The following is a 24076-nucleotide window of genomic DNA, read 5'->3' as shown; positions in this document are numbered from 1 at the left end:
CCATTTTGGCCCCAACTTTTCAGTCCAACAAAGAAGAATAGGTTGGACAGGTCCTATTCAACATTATCATGCAATCCCTGGACTAAACAAGGAAGACCTGAGTGATCAGTATCATGCATGACACATCTCTATCATCCTTCATTGCTTGGGAGAACAGCAGGCTCAGCTTGGATGAAATCAGGTTATCAGCAAATAATGGATCTGGCAGGATAAGCAATATCTGCTTGGCAAAGAGAAGGGTTTCAAAAAGTCTGAAACTATGAAGCTGCCTCCTTCGGTCAAAGGTTCAACCCAGCCACTGGCTGCAATTCAGCTCATGGGTAACAATGCTGCTGGTTCACCAGTGACCCTGAGCTTGCACTTGGAGACATCTGTGAATGGTATCTCTACCATGTGAGTAGGCGAGGAACCAGGTCTCATCCTGCCCAGCAATCACCTGGTTTCATGTCTTACCTTCAGATCTCAAATAGAGTGTAGCAATGGCTATCCCTGACACCATCAGAGGTCAGAGAAGTGAGGAAGGTCTAGCTGGCTTAATTCCCTCTCTATTCTTGAATTAAGTTTCAAAGGGAGGCGATAACCCATGCCACAAACGTGATTCAGCTCTTTTTATAGCACTTAGTGGTTCACCATCCAAAGCCACGAGAATGAGGTCCTCCAGATAAAGCCACCTCATTGGGCTCCTGTTCCCATGAGCACCTCTTCTGTTCTTCCATTCCTGCTACTTACTGACAGCTTGGGCCTCTCAGACTGCAATACCTCTGCTCATTGACATAAAAGAAGACTTCTGGTCTCTAAAGCATTACGTGACCAGTACACACACTGACCAGTGCTGACCAGCTATTCCAAGGCTGATACTGGGAATGGAAAGCCTTGCGACTCCCTGATGTCTTCCCCTAACACCAGGAAGAGCCCTTCTAAAGCAAGTAAAAGTGAACACATCAAAGCAAATGGGGAAGGGGGGGAATCTTCACATCTATCAGTGATACCAACATACTTTATCATCAAGTCAACCCATGTCTCACTGCTTCAAAATCTCCAAGGACCTTATGGATTCTGCTGTTCTTAACCTAAAGACCCTGCTCAGCTCCATCGCAGGGTGTTTGATCCCTTATATTGCCCTATTAATCTGGCACGCCATTCTTGAGAGCAATCCCATGGCACCTTCTCTAGATGCTTCCCTTGGTTTTGAACAACATTTATGCTCAGAGACCCTGAGAAAGTTAATGGTCCCCCACATTCACCATAGGCAGCTGAAGCAGCGGGGAGAGGAGCTGGAGGGCAGTTGGTAGCGCTGCAGCTAGCGGCGTAAGAGCATACCAACTGAAGCTTACAGCCATAAACAAAACAAGAGGCCAAGCCAGGGTAAATCCTTCTTCCTGTACATATGTGCACAAAAAAAAAAAAGCGTGCAATTCCACAGTTTTTTTACAGTCCTATAACAACAATAAAGTAACCATTCTAGAAACTTTCCTTTAAGGAACGTCACCTCTGTAAAAGCGTACAACGGTTTTAAAGTTTCACCTGATATAATACATTAAGTAGTGTAAAGCAGCAGAAAAGATGAACGAACCATCATCTCAGTCTTGTGGATTACTTAAACATTTGCCACATTCCTATGGAAATCCACAGCTGTGTTGCACAAGGCTATCCTGCCCCAGCTTAGCAATTCTCTTTTTTTTCAAGCCACCTGTACCTTATGAAGCTGGTGAACCACATGCTTACTTTTAAGTTTTAATGTTTTTCTCCATTATAAGGGCGAGTGATCCATTGGCCTCTCTTTTTATTTCTTTTAAAAAGGGAAATCTGTATTTCTAAGGTCATTACAAAGTCCTGTGAACCGAAGGATCTTGTATTTCACTCGGTGGGGCCCAAATTACGTTCCTTCCTCAGTTTCCTACACAGGAGTCACAAAAAAGAGTCAGTGAACAGGTAAAGAATGAGATGTTGTATTAGCAGAGGAGAAGAGGAGACCCTCTTTGGGCTGGGCAGCTGTGGGGACATGCTCGTGCCTGGTTTTTGAAAGGAAAGGTAATATGCCACCTCATACTGCTTAAAGCCACTTGACTTTGAACACTTCATTCACAGCCATGGCAGCACAAGTGTTTGTATCGGACACTTGTGGTAAGGCAGCCCAAGGTGTGGATTTAGGGCACTATAAATACCCTAAATGAAGCATCCGCACGCACTCTGTAGAGGGTAAGCAGCAGGTTACTTCCACTGGCAGGCAAATTCACCCTTGCAATTCTGACCAGTATGAGCAAGAAGGCAGACAAGCACAAAGACCTTGTAAATTCATTGCGTATCTATGCTTTTACATATTTTATGATTACCTTTTGACATACTTTGTGTTCGACGTTACCTGTCCCATCTAATGTCAAGCAGAAAAAGAACTTCAATGCTTTTTCACGCATTAATGAAAAATTTTAGGTGCACAGACTAAACCACTGCCTGTTGGTTTTGTCCAAGAGTATCATAATCTTAGGGTAGGCCTTTACATCAGGAAAACTGGAGAGACACTAAATCGATCCCAAGTTGGTTGGCAGCTGTGATCACAACAGTGTGGGCTGTGCTCCCTCTTAACAGACAGGACAGTCAACTGAGTTAAGAATAGCATTACATCCAGTTCATGGTTTTCCACACATGAAAAGGGTTCAGGATAATTGCGCAGGCAAATGAGATTGGGGCTATTTCATGGTTTCTTAGGTAGCAGTTGGACTGAACTTCTCTCTTTTGCACAAGCAGCGCAGACAAACTGCAGTTTGCCTATGGCACAATATCTATTTCATTTTGGGAAACCCAAATCAGAAAGATCACAAGAAGCTCCGTTTTATTTGGATGTAAACCAGTATCTGACCTCCCAAAGCTGTCAGAGGTATACCCTAGCATTCGGTTTTCAAAAGGTGTTACTTACTTGTATTTTAAGAGCAGCCACTGAACAAACCACAGTCCTACAAGGATCATGCCGTTGATTTCACAAATAGAAAAAGCCCATTGCACCCGATCAAAGCGATCAAAAAATGCATCTGGTAGGGGAGGCTGCACCTCCTTGGGAGGCACTCGTTCATGAACGACTGAGATAGTCACTGTGGTAAAGATGAAACAAGAAAGTGCATAAATAAAAGCCAGGAGAGTCTTGCCCCATTCCATAGGATACTGTGAGCGCTCTGGCTCTGGCATGGGGATCTTTATCATCTCCTTCTTAAACCCATTTGGCATCCCATTCAGCTTCACTTTACTACTAAAGCCATTCTCGCTCGTGGTGTTGCTCACGCTGACGCGGATGTGCCCGTTGATGTGCCCATTTTTGTGAGCCTCGATGTGATGAGCCATTTTTAAAGTTTCAATCATGTGCAATAGCCGCTGTCCGCTGTCGGAAGACACCCGGGAGAGAGGCGTCTTCTTAAAATCCTCCTCCGTGAGGTTGATCAAATCCTGCCCGGTGAAGCTCTTCAATGGCTCACAATACTCCGGCACAGCATTTTCCGTTAGCCAATGAGTCACCTCCTCAGGTGACCACAACACCACTTCTTTCATCTCGCCAGGCAGCCGGGGCACAGTCTGACATCGATTTTAAATTGGGCAGCAGTCACTGCGACTCCAGTGCGTCGGAAAGCTCCTCCTTGGCTTCATCGTGTCCAAGGAAGCAGTTGTTTGGTGAGAGGCAAGTCCCCGTTTCTAACCACCCGATACGAGCATTCAGGCGCTGTGAACTGTTTCCTATGCTTGCCCCTTCATATTCGTGTTGGCATTCTTCCTCCTGGGGAGGGGAAAAAAAAAAAAAAAAATCGAAAACCAGTCATTAGGAGAGCATTTACCAGTAGTTTGCAATTCATGTTTAAAGACAAAGTTGCTGCAAAAGAATAGCTAGACTGTGGCACGGAAAAGACTAACTGATTTGAGCTCTAGCCTTGTACGCACAGCACTGTCCTTTCTGAGCTTGCTACTGATTTCTCAAGAGCTTTAACAGTTCTGTATTATAAACACCACTTTGCACTGTGGGAAGGACTCCTTCCTGCTCTATATTTGTTAAATTTTCTATTACTATACAGCTCTGGTCCATAACCAGTACCTAAACTCCTCTTAAAATCATAATACTGATGGATTTAAGGATCTACAGAGCACGTTTAGTGTTATTCACGTCACAAACCTTACAGACTGGTAACTTAATGCAATGTGTTGCACCTCGTTATTGAATAGGAAGCCTGATTTTTGTTCTGCAAGGCAAAAATATCTAGGGGACCACAAAAAAAATGCTTTTCTACAGGTTAGCAACACGGAAAAAAAAAAAAAATATGTAGATAAACAAGGTTATACTCTCTGTGCCAAAGGAGCAGCAGAAAAAAAATCAATGCCCAAACAGGTTAGCATGAAAAATAAACCAAAGCATTTAGGTTTGCAGGACTCTAGCAGATGTTTAGCAGCTCTTCAAGGTAAATTTTATGGTTTCCATGGTATACAGCTGCAATTCAAATAAATGATGTTTGTCATCAGCTAAAAAAGGAACTAGTAGAAAAATGAAAGTGAAACTTTGAAACTTAAAAGGGGGGGGGGGGGGGAGGAACGACACGACTAGCTAACAAACTTCTACACCCAATTAATTACAAAAATAGCTTAGAAAAGCTGATCACTTCCAACACAAAAATTACAGGAAAACAGATGTTACTTGCTGGAACCTCTTCCTGCATTTTTGAGACACAAGCAGCAAAATCCTCAGCACGAGGCAGCCATCACGTTGCACTGAATGCCACCAGAAAATTGCCAGGTTTGAGATGTTTATTCAAACAAACAAACAAAAAATGGTCCTCCCCAAAGCAAAGAGGAAAACAGAGAAGCCCCGTCTCCAGCCTGCCAGCCCACAGACCAAGTCTCTCCTGCAGGAGGCTGCAGCATCATAAACACAAAGTGACCTAAAGAAAGTAACAGCATGGGGAAAAAAAATGTGTTTTCAAAAGTCCTATCATGCCTTTGTCAGCTTAAAGAATATTTTTAGCCTCTTAGGAGCTACCAGATGTTTGTGTTTCATCGCAGGGAGCAAAGTTGCCACTGAGGAAAACCAAAATAATCTACACTACTGGCACGATTTGAGTAGAAGCGGTACAAAACAGATACAGAGCTATACTCCTACGCAAAACGTGACCATGCTGCACATAAATATATTTTTTGACCCGTTACCTCTAAACTGAGCAAGAAATACAAGGTGCAGTTTTCAATCTGTTTCTCCATGGAATGAACCAGGTCTGCTGACTGAGAAGAGAAAAAGCTTTGGATGAAGAACTGGCAGCACTTTGCATATGCCACCTCTCGCTTGCTGGGCACGCCATGCACACGCACGTATTTAAATCCATGGAGAAAACAGGGATGAAGCTGAATATTCCCCCCTGCGAATATCTGTGCTGTTTTAAAACAGTGGAAGAGAGGATACAGCTCTATTTTCTTTCTTTCTTTTTTCTTCAGTGGGATTATATGTACTGAGGAAGGCTTGTAGCCACAGATCGCTTCATTATTCAAGTTGCGTTTAGCAAATCTGTATTTAGTTACACAGCTCTGAACATGGAAAAAAAAAAGGATGGATTGAATTATGCATGTTAACCCACATCAGAAACTCCTACAAGACTTTGACCGAAGGAGAGCAGCTCAGCTCTCCACCACGCTGGTCTCCGCTGTACCCTCTGTAGTCACGTTATCACAGGGCACCTGAAATCCTGGGTCTGGCACCAGCCGCAGCACAAAGCTCAAGCATGAGCCCTGCATCCTTACTCCGTGCCAGGGAGAGTCAGTGTCACCAGCAGTTACGGGAAGATGTTTTGCCTCCAGCTCCCCGTTTGGCCTCATTCTGTGCATTAAGGGCGATGTCAGCCTTGAGTTACCTCACTTACTAATGCCCGCGGCTCGACTCGCTCACTGTAGACCGAGGAGATAGAAACACCATTGCCTCTGTGATGTCCACAATATTTCAGTCTCAAGCGATGCACCAGTAATTCACAACTCAAGGAATCAGTGTCTATGTGAAGGAAAATGCAACACACACTTTCACACTTGTCCTCAGGTTGAAACTCAGGTTGAAATCCATGAGATGCAACACCAGAAACTGCACAGCATCGAATTCACAGCTAATACTAACAGACTTCTCCACGGGCTTTTGTTTCCGATGGTAGCACCTTACAATCTTGATAAAGCCCGAGGTAGGTATTTTTTAATCCTGTTACAACACCTGGGCTCTTACTCTGCAGCAGGACCTCATTTTCTCATGCCATTTAGCAGCTGCATGGACTGCCTCTCCAAGTTTTGCTTTACAAACTCAGCATGGATTTGGGGTTGTCGGAGCACTCTGTGTACACCACGAGGTGGGGCAATATTAAACCTTTTCAATTTTAAACAGTAGAGTGACTGAATCACAGCTTCCCAAACCTCTCAGAAAGGAGGAAAGCAGACTTTTAACCCTTATCCTCCCAACATACCAGCCTTTCTGTCCAGCCCCTGACAACATACGGCAAGCCTCCCTGCATGCTTAAGGATTCAGGATCCCGAAGAGCTGCGTTCATCACTGGTTCAAGAAGCCTGTAGCCAACCTTCAAATTACATCTCCTTACTTACCATGCACATACATCTCCTCCTGCCCTGGCTAAGCTAGTAGGTTTTAAGATGAGCTCTGTGTGGAGCCTAGAAGAACAAAAATCTGTTGCCAGCTGCAAATATTACTCTGATACTGGCACAAGAGTCATAATATGCTGGTGTAACCCCATGATACCTGGCCTGGCAGTGTTACGAGATAGCAAATGTGTGCATCTTGCAGTAAAACTGCAGGGTTTGGCAATATTGCTAAAAACTACAATCAATTCAGAAACTTGCTTGTGCTTTAAACTCACCATCAGTAATGCTATTAAAGGTACCATACAGAAGAATAAAGATTGCTCAACCCCAATTTTTATGTCTTTTTGGAATATAAAATGTATCTTCTATGAGTCTTTGTTGGTTTTAAAAATCATAGAACCATAGAATTGTTTAGGCTGGAAAAGACCTTTAAGATCATCCAGTCCAACCATTAACCTACACTACCAAGTCCACCACTAAACAAATCAAGGGTAGACTAGACTAAACCATGTCCCCAAGTGCCACATCTGCCCGTTTTTTGAACACTTCCAGGGATGGGGACTCCCCCACCTCTCTGGGCAGCCTCTTCCAATGCTTGACTACCCTTGCCGTGAAGAAAGTTTTCCTAATATCCAATCTAAACCTACCCTGGCACAGCTTGAGGCCATGTCCTCTCGTCCTATTGCTAGCTGCTTGGGAGAAGAGACCAACACCCACCTCACTACACCCTCCTTTCAGGTAGTTGTAGAGAGCGATAAGGTCTCCCCTCAGCCTCCTCTTCTCCAGACTAAACAACCCCAGCTCCCTCAGCCGCTCCCCATCAGCCCTGTGCTCCAGACCCTTCACCAGCTCCGTTGCCCTTCTCTGGGCACGCTCCAGCACCTCAATGTCTTTCTTGTAGTGAGGGGCCCAACACTGGACACAGTATTCCAGGTGCGGCCTCACCAGCGCCGAGCACAGGGGCACAATCACCTCCCTGCTCCTGCTGGCCACACTGTTCCTGATACAAGCCAGGATGCTGTTGGCCTTCTTGGCCACCTGGGCACACTGCTGGCTCATGCTCAGCTGCTGTCTACCAACAACCCCAGGTCCTTTTCCGCCAGGCAGCTTTCCAGCCACTCTTCCCCAAGCCTGCAGCGCTGCATGGGGTTGTTGTGACCCAAGTGCAGGATCTGGCACTTGGCCTTGTTAAACCTCATACAGTTGGCCTTGGCCCATTGGTCCAGCTTGTCCAAAATCCCATCTCACACACAGAGGCACACACTTTCACCCCATCCTGTCCTCTGTGGATGGATGGACAACGATGGCATGGGGTTCACCAAGGAGTAAGAAGCTACTGAGCAGAAAGCTTCAGTCCTCACGGACAACATTTCTGGGAGCACGAGCGCAGCACTGGCCAGCCCGCTGCTATCACACCACCAGCGTGTAAATCACTATCAAGCAACTTTTGTAAAAGCAGAGTAACTGATATTCACGAGAAGAAAGCTTAGAGGAAAGATAATACTCTGCCAAGGATGCAGGCCACGGAGTCCTTTTCATTGAGAGTTAAAACGAGGAAAACCAACTAAAATTACTAACACACACCTATCATTCAAACCTCCATTTCACACCCTAATTGGGGAGGAATAGGCAAAAAAGCTTCTTTACTAACACCTTTCAGCTTGTCATATTAAAAATACCTCATTTTCTATTGTGCATTCATGAAAGCTTGATTGGGTGAGGTTCGCAGAAACAATATGGGAGAGTAACAGCCCTCGCTGGCCCCCTTGCTTCCACCAAAGGTCTTCTCCTGTCCACAAAAGCTGAAGACAGAAGGTGGGGATGGGCATCGGCTCCTGCTGGGCCACATCCACCAGCTTAGCTTGGTCCTGCTGCCCCAGCAAGGCACGGGGGACGGGTGCACACCCAAGCTTCCCCGGCTCTGATACAGGTCGTTAGCCTGGGCCAAGCAACTAAAACACTCCCTTCATCCACAGCGGATCTGCTTCATTAAGGAGCCTGTATCTGATAACGAATTATAAATAACAACATCATTATCATAATAATACCAACTGCATTATGATAATGGCACCATGTAAAACCAGTATCTCAAAATACCCAAACCACAAGACTGAGCAGGATGAAATAACTTCAGCAAGGGTTCCAGTCCTCACCTCCTTGTGTTTACATGACCTTTTTTCCCCTGTTCCCAGCAAACATTAAAATGCTAACTAAAAACTTTAAGATCCTTTTCCACTTTCCCGCCAGGGAACATTTCCCACCACCACTTCAATCTGCCATATGAGGGTTATAATACCATGAGGTATTTAACCCAGTGGGTTAAACAAGTATTTGAGAGCACACTGCTTAACCTTGCATATCAAGACCCGTTCTCGTTTTCATTGCTTTGCGGAGATGCAGTTGGGCATAAAGACCGAACGTGGGAGCATCCACCTCTTTGGTTAAAGGACAAGATAATCAGCAATAAAATCATCGGCTGGCTACGCCTCCACACCTGACTTGGCAGCCAAGGTGCAGAAAACTCTGCAGTTTTCTGTCTCTAGGTCTGCGTGGAGGATAACTAAGCACTCAAGTTGGGTGTCACCGTTCCAGATTTCTTTTCAAAGTCCACGGGCTCACCACTGAGCGAGCGATGGACATCCCCCAGGCAGACGGCATTGAGACTTTGTCTGGGATGGCTGCAAGGTCCACGGAGCAGTAACCTCCCTCCACAACCCCAGAGCTGGCTTACAGGTTAAGACGCCGTTCCCCATGACTTCTAAACTTGCAAGCATAAAGCATTACGTCTCGCAATTAATGCTCATGAGACAAAACCACACCCACCTAAAACAGCAAAAAAAAAAAAACCAACCCCAAAAACAGTGTTCATCTCCAGCCTCCTAAAGCACTTTGGAACCCGACTGAAGACAACTGAAGTCTTCCCAAATCGAATCATGCCTTCCTCATATTTGTACAGCGCTTTTATTCTCTAAGCAAGGACCTTTGCTGCCAAGGCAACAGTCACTATAGAAATCAGTAAAATAACCAGCCATTTCAGAAACCGCGACGAGCTCCTCACCGGGAGCCAAGGAGATTTTTCAAATCCTTTCAGAGGCAGTAGGTGTGTTTCAGTTGCAACACCGAGCATGCTTCCCAAACACCCCAGAAAAGCTGAGATGATAAAACTGATAATGATGATAACTGAGATGATAAAAGCTGAGATGGTAAAAAATAGTGTTAGAACAAGCAAAGTCCAGGGATAAGCACAGTTTGAAGATGAAACAGGGACATTTTCTCCTGTGGAAAACAAACGCTGAGGTGCACACTGATTATGTGTGCAGACACGTAAGCAGGAGAAAATCAACTGCTGTAAGGATTGAAGTTTTAATGCTTTAGAAACCAACCCACAAGTGAATTCCCCAAATCCCCCCAGCGAGCAGAAGTTACACAGAGACCAAATACTCCAGATAAAAGCCAGGAGCTCTCGTCCTGCATTTTTACAGCACAAAACAAACTGTTCGTAACAGCAGGGTCTGAGTCACTGCTACAGTCACCTCCTCTATGGGCATTTTATCATCACTCACAATAACGCTCCGACACCTCAATAACTGGATGTCCTGTACTTGCAAAGCACCTCTGCGCACCAATTTGCAGCAAAAGGGCAATGCCTGCCACAAATTATGTGCTGGATATCACTAAAACTCTCAAGCAACGTACCGAATTGCTTCCCTCCCTCCAGGATAGCCTTGCCTCCAAACCAGAAATTGCCCCTGGCAAGAGGCTGCACCACTAGCAAGCAAGAGAGCGTTGGCATTTTAAAACATTACAGTAAAGCTGGTTTTGTGCTGTAAATACAAATATATGCAAATACAAAATAGCTGTAAGTATAAAATTGAGGCACAGATGGGCTCACGAGTTTCACAGAGCTCCGAGATAGATTTCCAAGGTCGGTCCCAGATGGAAAACATTGTCCTGCGCACGCAAAGTCAGAGCAAGCAGAATTACTACTACGAAAAGAGAGGCTGGGATCAATATGTGAAGCAACGCCCACGTACCCTGAATAGCTACATACGCAGCTTCAGAGAGAGGAAAAAAATTGCCTGCATACTACATAAATTCCTGAGCAGCCCATTTTTTCTAAATTACTCTATAGGAAGACGAAAAAAAACCACCACCGTGTATGTCCTATCTTAATTAAAAAAAAAAAAAAAGAAAAAAAAGAAAAAAAAAAGAAATTAAAATCCACTTACAGGCAGGGATCTCAGTATAACAGCTCTGAACCCAAGCCCAGACTTCAGTGGCCAGGATTTCAAAATGAAAGTACTTGCATCAAATCTGAATAACCAAACAGCTCATCTTCAGACGGGAGACACTGCTCGTGAATATCTCTGCTACAAAAATGCATTATCTATATTGCGTGTATGTGTGTAGTTATATACACACACACATTCCGTGCTAGGTGACAGAGACACCTTTTCCCTCCAAAACTGATGAAGCTTCATCCATCCCTTTGATTCTTGGTAGCCCTACATCTCTTTGCTCAACTTACTTCCTCCCCCTTCTTCTTCCTTGGGCTTGGAAGTAGTTATGGAAACCAGTAAACACTCACGAGAAGGCTTCACCTGACCAGCAATCTCATCACGGGAGCAGTTGCTAAGCAGGGATTTTGTTTTGACACTATGGATATCCTGCTTTGAGCGATCCGGTGGTGGAAAAGATGAGGTGGGGAGGGCAGGTACTGCCTTTAATTTAAGTTACAGTTATTTCAGACTGAAAAGTCTCCTCAAACGCAGGAGGGAGAACCAGGTGCCAGGACCAGAGCCCCAGCTGGCACCACAGGAACAGCTATGGGCTTTCTGCCTAGGGCAGGGATAACCCAAGCGTACATCTCATTTTGTACTGCATACCACAATCCTAATGCCTAAATCCTAAAGTAATGCCACACCCATGACAAAAGTGTGATGAATTTGCGAGGAGACCTTATTGCGACCTTCCAATACTTAAAGGGGGCCTACAGGAAAGATGGGGAGAAAGATGGGCCTGTTGTGACAGGACAAGGAATAATGGATTTAAACTAAAGAAGAATAGATTTAGACTAGACATTAGAAAGAAGTTTTTTACAATGAGGGTGGTGAGGCACTGGCACAGGTTGCCCAGAGAAGTGGTGGAGGCCCCATCCCTGGCAACATTCAAGGTCAGGTTGGATGGGGCTCTGAGCACCCTGATCTGGTTAAAGCTGTCCCTGCTCACTGCAGGGGGCTTGGGCTGGGTGAGCTCTAAAGGTCCCTTCCAACCCAAAGCATTCTATGATTCTATGAATATTAGCTTATTTTTGAACGGCTGCAATAGCAAACCCACCTTCCAACTCCTCACCCCAAATGCTTTTAGCTCTGTGCAAGACAGATGCAAATAACACCACAAAGTTAATTTGCACTGGGGAAATAAAAAAAAAAAAAACAAAACCCAAAAAACCCCCAAACCCCACAACTATATTCAACTCCTAAGAATATTATCCTTGAGCAAAGTGGGTTTATGCTATTTCAGCCCCCCACCTGCAAAGGGGTGCATGAAAATATTATCGGACCGTCACAAATCCTTACACACGGGTAATCTGCTTCGACACCACGATCTTTAATTCTTCAGCAAAGACGTCTACAGCAGGACTCAACCCATCCACTGCATCAGTCGCTTCTTTCCTACACGCAAACAAAAACCCCCACGGACACCAAGACACGTGCTGCGCTCAAACCTTGCACATCTGGTTTCTGGACCGAAGCAACCCTAAGTGTTTCTGGGCTCTGGGCTCAGGCAGCAGCGAGCTCTGGCCGTCGTCTCCAACACAGCTGAACACATGCCTGTGTTCCACCTCGGCATCTGGGTAGGCAGACAGAGGGCAGAGCTGGAAATAGAGCCCCATGTCCTTGTGCAACCTCTGAGCTGACTCCGTTACTAAAGAGCATGAAACGGTACTTGCCTTCCTCTTGAAACTACCCAAACCGCCTTATATGCGCGCAACAGAAGACCTTGGAAGGAAAACAGATGAAACGCTGAAAAAAAGCAGAAAAAGTGGGTTTTTTTTCCCTCCACAAGGCATAGAAATGGGGAGAGGATGGGGTAGGGCAGAAGGATGGGAACAAGAAAATAAGGAGAGACTAAATGTTTGCGACATGCTCCGTATTTTAACTTGGTTAACCAAGTTCAGGTATTTCGGAGGGGTTTGTTTTGTTGTTTTTTACCTACACTGACTACCTAAAAGTCATTTATTGTTACAAAGTCAGATTTGTGGTGAGCCTCCAGGAATCCAAGGAGTAGCAAGAACTAAAAAAAAGTAGTAATAAAAAAAAGAAAAAAAAATCAGAACAGAAAGGGAAGTTTTGCCTAAGGAAACTGAGGACAGTCTTGTGACTGATGGTAACGTGGCTCTAAAATGCCTACTCCAGCGTATTTTGCCAAGCCAGCCATGCAGATGAAAAAGTAAGCCAGATGAAACTACTGTGAAAAACAGAGCCTCACTGAAGGTTTAAATCAATTAACTGCCATATTTTTTTAATACCTGGGTTTGTTACTGGACATGTACTAGACAGCATCCAGATCACAACAGTTGCTTCCTCCAAACTGCCTTTCTCTGAGTTATGGCTAAAGCCAAAGAAAACTGAGTTTACACGCTCAGAACCCCAGCCTACAATAATGTTTCCATACTTCATTAAAATATAAACATTTTATTTCAAATACACTACTTTTGAAGTCCAGCACATCAGACCCAGATCAAAAAGACACTAAAGCTCAGGAGTTGAAATACATAGCTATCTTCATACAATATGCTGTTCTCTGCATTTCAGCTGTTACTATCCATAAACCCATCCAAAAGGCACACCATCAACATTATTAATTTTCAATGCTATTCCCTTTGTAAAACAAAACAATTGCTGGGTTTGTCTTTATTAATTTAGTTTCACCTAACAAATACTGATCCCTGGTCTGAAAGACAGAACACCACAAATATTCAAGACTATTGCTGGTATAAATAGTCCTAACCCAATTTTTCATCACATATTCCTCCTCCTCTTTCCAGCAACATCTGTTTAGACTTGTACCATAAATCAGATATTTAGATCTGGAAGACATCTATCTATACGAAGGAGAGGAAGACTCTTATTGCACATTTGGTCTAGAACAACCAGAAACCCAGGAAAGGCTGGGGTGGATGGGAAAAAAGCATTTTTGATTGCAAATGAGTTATGGGTGTACAATCTTAATGATGGGAACTTGTCTTACTAGAGCCAGATCTACTGAAAATTCTGATGAAGTGCCCTAAGCATCTTCCTTTTGTGGTTAACACTACAAGCAAGAAAAAGATCTCTCAGCACGCTTGCCAAATTTCAGCCACCTTCTTTACTCTCTTCGCCACCAATCGCACAGATGCCAAATCTCGCTGTTTGCAGTGGAGATCTGCCACTGTCGGCGTTCAGCTTAATGGCAAAAACACACTCATGTTCATTCAGCAAAATCCAGTGCAGCCGGAGACACAAAGCCTCGTCCCTCCCCAGTCCAGCCATCCAGCATCCCCTTCTTCGGAAGAAAGGGTGTTAGAAAGGGACACCAATTCAGACCAGCTCTGTTCCCTGCTCTATGGGTCCCTAATTTTTTGCCTTTTATAGATAATTTCATGATTGTTGCCTGGGGTTTCAGGACTGCTGCTGCCACCACCGCCAAACATGACACTTTGATGCTGCAACAAGCTCCAAATTTCAGAATTTGGACTTCAGAAACCTCAGATATTCCTCCTCCAGCGCTGAAAAGTAGCTTTATCTCTGTATTGGACTCCAGATCTTAATGCTGTCGACTATTCATACTCTCCAGCTGCTCCTGATCTATGTCAGAGGTGCCATCCCTCCCATTCATTATCCCGTGACACAGGCAAATCCTACTTAAATCTTGCTTCTGACAACAATTCAGCATTGAACCCAAAGAACAGCTATGCACAAACGTCCTCCCCAAAACATTGTGTTCCTAACATTTTTAATTGCCAGATATTTTAGGAGCACAAAACAACACTCACTTCCACACTGACAGTGATGGCGACTGTGTGTACTACCAGGTATCAGTCAAACAATTTCCAAGACCACAAGCAGAATCACTTGAAATCATTAGAGTGTGTTCAAAGTCTGCAAAATACTTTGTTTTAAATCTTCCTCTTGGCTTAAAAGTTATGATCAACTACGTTCACAAATAGAGATAAGGAAAGATAAGAAACTCCTCTCTTGCTATCTGTTCTGTAAACTATGAGTATTTCAATAACTGACTGAAAGCCTCAGAAGTCCTCCTGCAGACATCCAATTACCTCTAAATTTTTTTTCTAGTGACACACTTGAGAGATGTGCCTGCGTCGTGTTGTCCTAACATCTTTATGGAGATGTCCATTAGCCACCCGGCAACTCCGGTTACAATCCCAGGCAATATCTCAGGTAGGGTGGCTCTTGGCCATCCTTTTTTCTGCAGGTAGTGACTCCATGATCTGGCACACCGAACACGAAAGACTGGATGACTGCGTTAACAGATTCACATGCTGAACTGGTAGGTTTTAAACGCATCAATTAAATCAGTTCAAGAAGTAACCTGTAATTCCAGCCAAACATGAGAATCTCAGCTTGAGGTACTGGGTAAGTACAACTAGCTTGCATTCATGTCATGGAAATGAAGCTATATTTAAAAATAGTATTTAATGAAAACAGTATTTCAGCTCAAACTCCCCTACCTGGGGAATGCTATCATCTGCTGCCTACCCACAGCCCGCAAAACTGCTGCAAAGCAACTCAAAACAGAGTGCAAAGCTCAGTCAGTGGTTCATTCACACTTCACAACCAGAAATAATTAAAAATACTTAAATCAGATGCCTCTTGAGATGGTTCTTCATGCAATACCTCTTCTCCTGCCACAGAAGGGACCAGACCCAGCCTACTGTCATCAGCACATGACTCTCCAGCTGCTAGCATGAATGCACAGCCTCTAGCAAACTTTGCTTACTAGTCTAAACATTTTCTTTTAACTAAAAGGTGGCAAATGGAGCTGTACACTAGAAACTGTATGATGCACTCCTCAAAATCTGTGTTTCCTTTCATTAAATCGTACATTAGATGGGGGGAGTTAGCGGCTTGTAGCACAGCGCTAGATGTAATGTCATTTCCACGATCCACCCCAACGTAAGCATCCATGGGCTACATCACAGCGCCGCACACTTTATCGAGCACGTAACTGTAGCTCCCCGCAGCGAACCGCGCGGTGCTTTCTATCCACGTGCTGCTCACAGCAAACAAATCAAATTGCTCAGATAATTTCAGTTGGTTTTAGAAATTGAAAAGCCCTTGGAAAAAAGAAAAAAATATATAAATCAGCACTCCTTCCCAGAAAGTAGACACATGAATTAACTATTTAATCCATTAAGGGATGCCTGTTGTTCAGAAAGGATCACTGAGCTGCCTGCCTGCAAAAACAAGACTGGGCTTCATAGCTCCTGTTACACAAATAGGTTAACATGCAATAAGCAGGACAAGCCCTACTCGTTTACAGCAGCAAGAGAACTGCAGAAACCCAGCGGCACTATTCTCCTTCCAGCCACAGAAAGAAGAACCCAAATAAATTGCAGGGAAGGAGATGAGAGGGAGGGAGAGGAGGAAGGATTTAAATCTGCAGTCACATGGATGCCATAGCTTTCTGCAAGCAGATGGGTGAAGCCCAGATTAGCAAGGTATTAACGAAAGCAAGGCAGTAACGTCGATGAGGTGCAGCTCGAAAATAGCCGAACTCTGACCTGCCTCGCCGAGCGGAGCGAAGCTCCCCTCTCCCAGACAGAGAGGTGTCAGCCGCGAAGTCACGGCTCTGCTGACTGGTGGGAAAGGATGGGAGATCGCAAGAGAAGCAGAGCATGGTTGGAAAAAGGTACTGAGGCTGAAGCTAAAAGACGAATGGCAAGGTCGATAACGAAGCAGCAGCCACGCAGGAGAGTGCAATACTCCTTTAAATCAACCTTCAGCAGCAAGATGCAAAAGGCTCGCTGGGAATAAGCCCTTCCCGTAGGTAAATACTCAGAAGACCCGCTCTCGAGAGATGTCCAGCAGGATGCAACATCCCTGCTGTATACCTGAGTAAGCAAACAAAACAAGGGGCGAACAATTAGGCTGATGTTTCTCATGTGCAGGGGCTCATCCGAGCAGCCGAGTGGTTAGGATGGTACGGTACTGCAGAAACTCAAGGAACCCTTGATAGTGCAACACCGGTAAAACCCCATCCAGCCACCTCGTGACAGGCTCCATCACTACGCAGCACTCCCTCAAGGCCTGGGAAATGCCTCCTGAACACATCAGTAAACATAGTATTCTAAGAGTACAAACCAAATCGGGGCCAACCTGCCACAGCTGCTGCTTTACCTACCCATCCCATGGTCAGACTTGCTCTACAGGACTATCCTTGAATCATGCTCTGACATGGATCTTTTAGGTAAATCCTAAGAACACCTTCAAGATCTTCTAAACCTGATAAAATATGGCATTTTAATAAGAGGCCATTAAAAAAAAAAAATCTTCCGTGTAGAAAGATCATGAACATTCACCACCAGTCCTCCAGTAATGCCAGTGCTTCTCCTGCAAGCAATACCGAGCTGTTGAAATGACTACTGATGCAAAAAAAAAAAACCCCAAACCGAAACTATTTTGGAAACTGTAAGATCAAGTACTGTAAAGTGTTCATACCAAAAGATATTAAACAGTCACAGTAATTTGCGTTCAGGGTTTGCTGGTTTTGGTTTTTTTTTTTTTGTTTGTTTGGGTGGTTTTTGAGGGGGTGAGGGTGTGGCTGCATTACCAGAGACTGCACAGAACATAAATACACATGAAATTTGCTCTTAAAAGCAAGTGTATTATTCTCTGTCCTTAGGCACTCCAAAACCTTTTCATTGGGCCTGAAAATACCTACATTCACAAACACCTAATGTGGGTGAGGGGATAAGAGGCAGAAATCCTGATGAAATGTGCAGCTCGCCCTACGCGGCACCACAACAGCACTGAGAAAAAAGCGTCATCGGTTTTATTTCGCATCATTAGTGAAACAGTGTAGGACTTGACTTAATCTGATCCCAAGACAAACTTGTGCGGGTCTGAATTGGTCTTCGGCAGCCAAATTACAAAAGCCTGACCTCACAGCAACAGCCCACCAAGTACAGCAACAGCCCACCAAGTACAGGCAAACAGCAAACGCAGCGGCTGGCACGTGAGCCAGCCCGGTCCAGCCGCAGCACGTGTGCATGGGCAACGCAGCCTGTCCCGTCCCAGCTGAAGTGCAAGCCGTGCCACACACACAGCACCATATGAATCAAGATTTAAGGGGAAGAACGCTGATCTTGGACCAGAAAACCAGTGGCTATAGGACAGCACGAGGATATCGTGTTCCCATCTGTCACCGGGATTTGTTGCCCTCCCCGGAGGGCACAATGTGATCTGCAGGAGATGGGTTGGCAACAGCAGGGCTGAAGGCTCTCCTCACTTTCTGGAGGAGCAACAAGGAAGGATCAATATTTAGAAAGACCCTGAGAAAGAGTGGTACAGCCACTGGGGAGGGGAGCGCCACACGCAGAGTGCCAGCCCAAAAATCAAGAAACTTGCATTTCCTTAGTTCACTAAAAGCCAGGTTTTGCCAAGTAACCAATTTCCTTACGCTCCTCATTAAATAAAATATGAAGGGCATGCAGAGAGGTAAAATATAAATGCATACACTTCCATAAGCAACAGGCCCTGTTATTGTAGATGCTGTATGTAAATGCTGTCCTTGAGGACAACGGGACTTAGGTCCCCTAATGGTGGGCACAGAATTCAGGGTCAGTTAGCAGGCAAGTAAGTTTTATATTAACAGCTTTTGCATTTATATTCCCCTTCATGATCCACACTGCCTAGAAATAGCAGAAATGGCTTTGATTCACGTATTACTTAGGTCGGGCCAAACAGTGAAAGGCAGAATCAAACCTCAAGAAAAAAATCAGATGATTTTGGTGTGGATCTCCACCAAATACAAAACTTGCAATGGGATGGCAGGACACTCATCATTTTGGTAATTAAGCCAGAACAGCTGAAACAATCCTTCCGTCAAGATTTCTCTGCAAAGCTGCCTGAAGATACGACAGTAGTTATGAATTGTCCTATTGAAACTCGTTGCTGTATCTGTTTTCCAGCACTTTGCCACGCACGTGAGCGCAAACACAATGTCTTTACAGTTTCAAGTGTCAGCAGTTAGAAGTATTGCTTTGGCAAATTTCCCTGGGGAAGAGTAATAGCTACCTATGGAAGACTTGCCCCTAATAACTGGCATCTCCCTTTTCTTAATTTTTATTTCAGGCAGCTGACTGACAAATAATACTGTTGCACCGCTCCTGTTTTTACAATACACAACGTCTTTCTCATATTTGCAAAACTTGACTCAAAAAGCACAGCAGCTTTCAAACAACTGGCAGCTGGCAGCTCAAAGTTCAGTTGTGAAAACTAACAGTGCATCTAGCTGAAAACCGCCTTTCTTCTTGAAAATTAGGATGTGGTCTAAAATATTTTCAGACTGCCTTTTTACTACTCCTTATTTGCAAAGTAGGCTTGAGGTGGCCTTCAACTTGCAGCCAGATGAACAAGTTCAGGATGAAGACTGTGCTTAGCTGTACAAGCAACTTCTCTAGGACAGGACAGGACATGCAAAGCTCCAAGAACAGCGGTGCTCAGGTCTTTTGTGGTTCTCCATACCGCTCCTTCCCACCATCCAGCACTACAAAAAAAAGTCCCTGCTGAAGCTCCAGAAATAGCAGGTCTGCCCCAAGCATGGGGAAAACCCAAAGCCACACATCAGCTCATGTCTGCCTCCTCCCCTGATTATTCTGAGGTTCAACAGAACTGAAAGTCATCTTCATACCCAAAGTGATTTCCTAGTATAGTCACTTCTGTTTACCTATTTCAAAAGGTACTTAACAGACAGGAGCTCCTCTCTATTTCAAAGCTGTGCATAAAGCTGAATTTATTGATGCAGACCCATGATTCATCAGTAGAGCAAGGTGTAGGAGACAAACTGTATTATGCTGGAATCTAGCAAAATCGGGGGGGGCGGGCGGGGGGATGAGGAAGAAAAATCAGGAGTATTCATCCCAAACTGAGATCTAGACAAAAACCAGTACAGGTGTTCGTGCCCTCTGTAGCTTTTTCCTTCCTTATTTTTCATCAGAGTCGCACCCACTCTTTCCTCCCCTCCTTTCCCCCATCCTCTGCAGCTTGTTTCAGCCTCGCATGTCAGACCCTCCCCAGCCGGGCTGCACATGCTCCAGATTAAAGGTCAACAGGCTTAGGAGAAAACAGAGAGGCTGCTAAAACCAGGGCAGTGTGAAACCATCACCCAAAACACAGGGCAGAATATTTTAGATAACTTTGTGACAGACGGGCAGCAGCGCCGGCAGCCCACAGACTCCTCTTCCTCTTCCCCTTCCAAGGGTTTTTAAAAGAAGGAGAATCAGTCGGAAAGGATCCCCAGGACTGTAAATAAATTATGGCCCTGTTCATCAATTAGCTCAGGCTGCACTGAAATGAAAGCCACAGCAGGCTCTGTAACCACTCAAAATAAACTCCTCTGATGGGATTGCTCCTGTGCCGATGGCTCAATTATGCCTGGGAAGACCGTTACAGAACATTAAACATTAACAAAAGTCTGAGCCTGCGTTACTTTTCTCCCAGATAAATCTAATTCAGTTACTGAGTGCTTTTAACTTAAGTAACCCTAAATTATTGGATTGATTCTTTTCCCACCTTTCCCTCAGAAGTTGCAAAAGCCAGGCCACCGCATACAGGGAAAAATGTTTGCAAACAGTCCCTTTGCTAGACAGTTATATTTTTATTATACAGGGAAGATATTTTCATCATTTAAAAATACATACAGTTTGGGAGAGGGTTGTTTATGTAAATTATGTAAATTTAGTAGCTCAGAAATCAAAACAGGGGCAAACTGTTCTCCTGGGGTATGAGGGTTGACTCTAGCCTCCCGAGGAGATCTTCATTTCTCTGAAATCCAGTCCCTAGGAAACAGTTCCACAGCTTATGTTTTCTGAAACCGCAAGGAAAACCATGAAGACAAAGAAACTCTAGCACAGCAGAAAGGTGCTTTCAATTCTTATTTTGCAATATATTTTTGCAATTTTTCATAGCTTCAAGTTTAACAGGACTAGAGATACCCTCGCCATCTGAACCATCTCTCCATTCTCTCTCTGCAACTGTATCAACACAAAATAAAGTTTCCTGAGGCTTGCTCAGGTCAGATCTTTGCTGTTCTAACCTAAGTACGACATGCAAACACACTGCGGAGGGCTGAACAATGCCAGGATTTTGCTGCGGATTTAGGTAGGGTGTGACTAGTTTAGAACAGACAAACTAATGCCCCCAAAGAAAAGCACATGGCTGAGATTAAAAGAGAAAATTTCAAAACACAAAAGGAGTTAGAAACAACAAGGAAGAAACCCAGAGAGCTGGGAAGACTAAGGAACTGAAATCAAAGTTGCACCAAAACTAACTAGCTGGTTGTCTTCCTACTAAATCCTCCTCATCCTCGATGCTTATTACTCACCAATCCCAAAGCATCTGCTTCCCCAATATAAATAAATTGGGTTTAACTAGGCTCAACTTCATGTTTTTTAAAAATTAATGAAGTATAACAGTGTCACCATTCCTACTAGTGAAAAAATCTGCTTGACCCCTAAAGCAATCTTTTAAATTTACAAGAAAACAGCATTACATGTATCACTGGGACCAATTAATTTTCACTCCTGGTTATGAAAAGCAGCCCAGTAACAAGGGAGAAAGCATCCTGAAGCATCTTGAAACTTAGCTGAGTGAAACTAGCTGCTTGTCTTCAGGATTCTTGTCCAGAGGTTGGAAGAGTAACTTCAATTCTTAAATTCACTTTTAAAATGCAGAATAATTCCAGTTTCACAAATCAAGAGGTAAAATTTGACTCAATACCGAATTCCACCAAGCTCTAAATACGCTTGTATCTACAGCTTTTATCTACAGCCTCTTGAAAAGAGTAGATGTTGTTTGTCTTCAAGTCATTTGCCCGGGGAAAGGGTTATGTTACAGGTTTTCCGAACTAAATATTATATAGCTAAACATTATTTAGTTATGTTGAACTAACTGCTGTTTTCCCTCCACCATGTCCTGCGCAGGGAATACTTGGTACAGCACGCTTGCTGGTTTTTAGGATCCATCTAGGATGGATATCCAGGATATCCGAAATGCCCCTGGATATCTCCTTCTTCATTTGACACCGAACAGGATGGTTCACTGGTTATCGACGTGTGGCTGGGAGTGCTACAACAACAGGAGCTCATCTGAACCAAGGAGCAGCTTGAGGAATCACACTGTTCTCAAGACTGACAAAGAGTTAAAAAAAGAAAGGAAACAAAAATAAACCCAAACCCCCAAAACCAAAGACCAAAAAAGCATCAGGAAATAAACTTTTCAGCAAAGAAAATAATGGTTTCCTTAACTGGCTTTTGCCCTTATTTCAGGAAAGGCAACAGAAAATATATCCAAAGTTACAAGGACCAGTGATAACTACAAGAAATAGTGATAAACACCAAGTGAAGAGTTGCTGGCAAAACACTGTATAACGGCCACTTCCTGAAAGCAATGCCTAAAAAGCTTGCCGTTTACAAAGCACACAACATATTTACCTTGTCTGTTGATTACCTTCCCCCTGACACCTCACATGCTTATTGCAAAATACAAGTCTCAGTGTAATATTATAACAAAAGCGAGACATTTACATTCAGTAAGTGAAATTAAGGCCCCATACTTTCTACGTGTTTTTTTTTTTTTCCCAACTACTCAAACTCTCCCTATAAACAATCAGAACACGTACGATTCAAACAGCAAAGCAAATCTTAATACTTTGCTCTTAACTTGGGTAGACTAACCTGAATTAGCTCAGCCCCAGCTAGAAACGGCAGCGTGTGTGCTGTAGCTCCGATTTTAAACCCGAGATGAGGAGAGCTGACGTTACCGACGTGAAGCGTTCAAACTGCTCACCCGAATTCAGCTCCAGCCCCCGCGCACCTGAACTTGGGTTACCTGCACCAGCAGAGTTCAACAAGCCTTTTCTCGGAGGCATCTCCTGCCTGGCATCCCCTCCCTCCTCTGTTGTGCTTGGGTGATTGCGTGGCAGAAAAACTGCTCTTTTCCTGGTTTTCTGCTGAGCTGGGCTGACGAACCAGCTGGCCTGTGCAGTCACACAAGCATAAGCAAGTCCTTCCCCTTTCGGTGGCAGCAGCGAGTTGTCAGAGCAGCTCAGCTGTATGTTGAAACCATACCTCAAGCTTCCTAATCTGCCTTTCTATTTTTAACCAGAGTCATTTCCCTTACCTTCTCTACCATGCAGACAGCTGCAGAAAACAGCTGGAGACAACCGAGTGCTCCATCAGACCAATTTTCCTGGCAAAAAATCATCCACAGGCTGGCGGCAAGTGCACAAAGAGCAGCAGAGACTCTCAAACGCTACCCTGAACCCGCAGCTCAAGGTAGCCGAGAGGGAACAGGGCTATCTTCCTTTTCCCTGTCCCCCGTGGCTGCGATGGCTCTTACTGAACATGGAGCGTGGTGACCTGGTTGTCCAAAGGACTGCTGCTCTCCTGGTTCCTGTAAACCAGCTGAGATCCCGATCAGCACATCTTGTCCCTAAAATCTCAAAGCAGAAAGGCTTAAGCAAAGATTCCGAGCATGGACCTGCTTCTGCGCTTAGCTGCCCAGGCCAGCTCTCCCAGGACAGAGATGGAGGGGCCACTCCTGCCTTCTGCAAGCCAGCGTTACCATTTGACACAGCACCTGAGAGCTCTTGCTGGGATGTCCCCAGTACAGAGACCTCCTTCGACAAACTTGTATCTCTCAGGGAAAGGTTTGGATTCCTATTCTCCTCCAGGTTTGGATATCTCCTCCTTCAGGCACTTGGTATTAGGTTAACACAGACAAACAGCAAACCCTGAATTCTCTCCTCACATGGTAGAACAGCTTTAAAAAGCTCAGCTTTAAAAAGATAACGTGCAGCAGCCCTGTAAAGCTAGCCAAGCAATAAGGGCACTTTCCTGAGTAGGAAGAACAGTTTTGAGCTTTTGATGACGGACGGAAACCTGGGGATGCAGAGCACGGGCTGTGCAAGGTGTTGAGCCACGTGGAATGGCATGAAATAGGCTTTTGGGTTTGTTTTTTTGTTTGGGTTTTTTTTTTTTTTTTTTAAAGTGAGGTCCAGGTTTCTGACTTGTGCTCTCAAAGGTCTTATTAGGACCAGGCATCTCCAGTGAGAAAACTGAAAAACTCCTTGTAGGACCAGGCAGACCTTTGGCATAAGAAAGCCGGACTGAGAGCTCGGCACCTAACACACACACACAGCTTGGGGAAGGCAAGGCACAACTCCGACACCAATTCAGGGAGCTTACGAGTTTAGC

The 24076-nt window shown here is 44.5% G+C and overlaps 1 protein-coding gene across 6 annotated transcripts in view; it reads right to left on the bottom strand.

The window, feature by feature from the left end:
* The window catches only part of SGMS1 (sphingomyelin synthase 1), a 73119-nt gene that overhangs the window by 9351 nt on the left and 39692 nt on the right, over window positions 1-24076 (bottom strand). For all 6 annotated transcript variants that reach the window (XM_075717242.1, XM_075717241.1, XM_075717239.1 and 3 more), the window contains one exon: window positions 2915-3760. In XM_075717242.1, the coding sequence (XP_075573357.1) occupies window positions 2915-3537 (623 nt within the window). In that variant the 5' untranslated portion in view covers window positions 3538-3760. The remainder of the gene's footprint in view (window positions 1-2914; window positions 3761-24076) is intronic.

Source organism: Pelecanus crispus, chromosome 10 (assembly GCF_030463565.1).
Source record: "Pelecanus crispus isolate bPelCri1 chromosome 10, bPelCri1.pri, whole genome shotgun sequence".
In the NCBI taxonomy this organism is placed as follows: domain Eukaryota; kingdom Metazoa; phylum Chordata; class Aves; order Pelecaniformes; family Pelecanidae; genus Pelecanus; species Pelecanus crispus.
The sequence above is the reverse complement of the archived record's forward strand: the minus strand, read 5'-3'. Positions and strand labels throughout refer to the sequence as shown.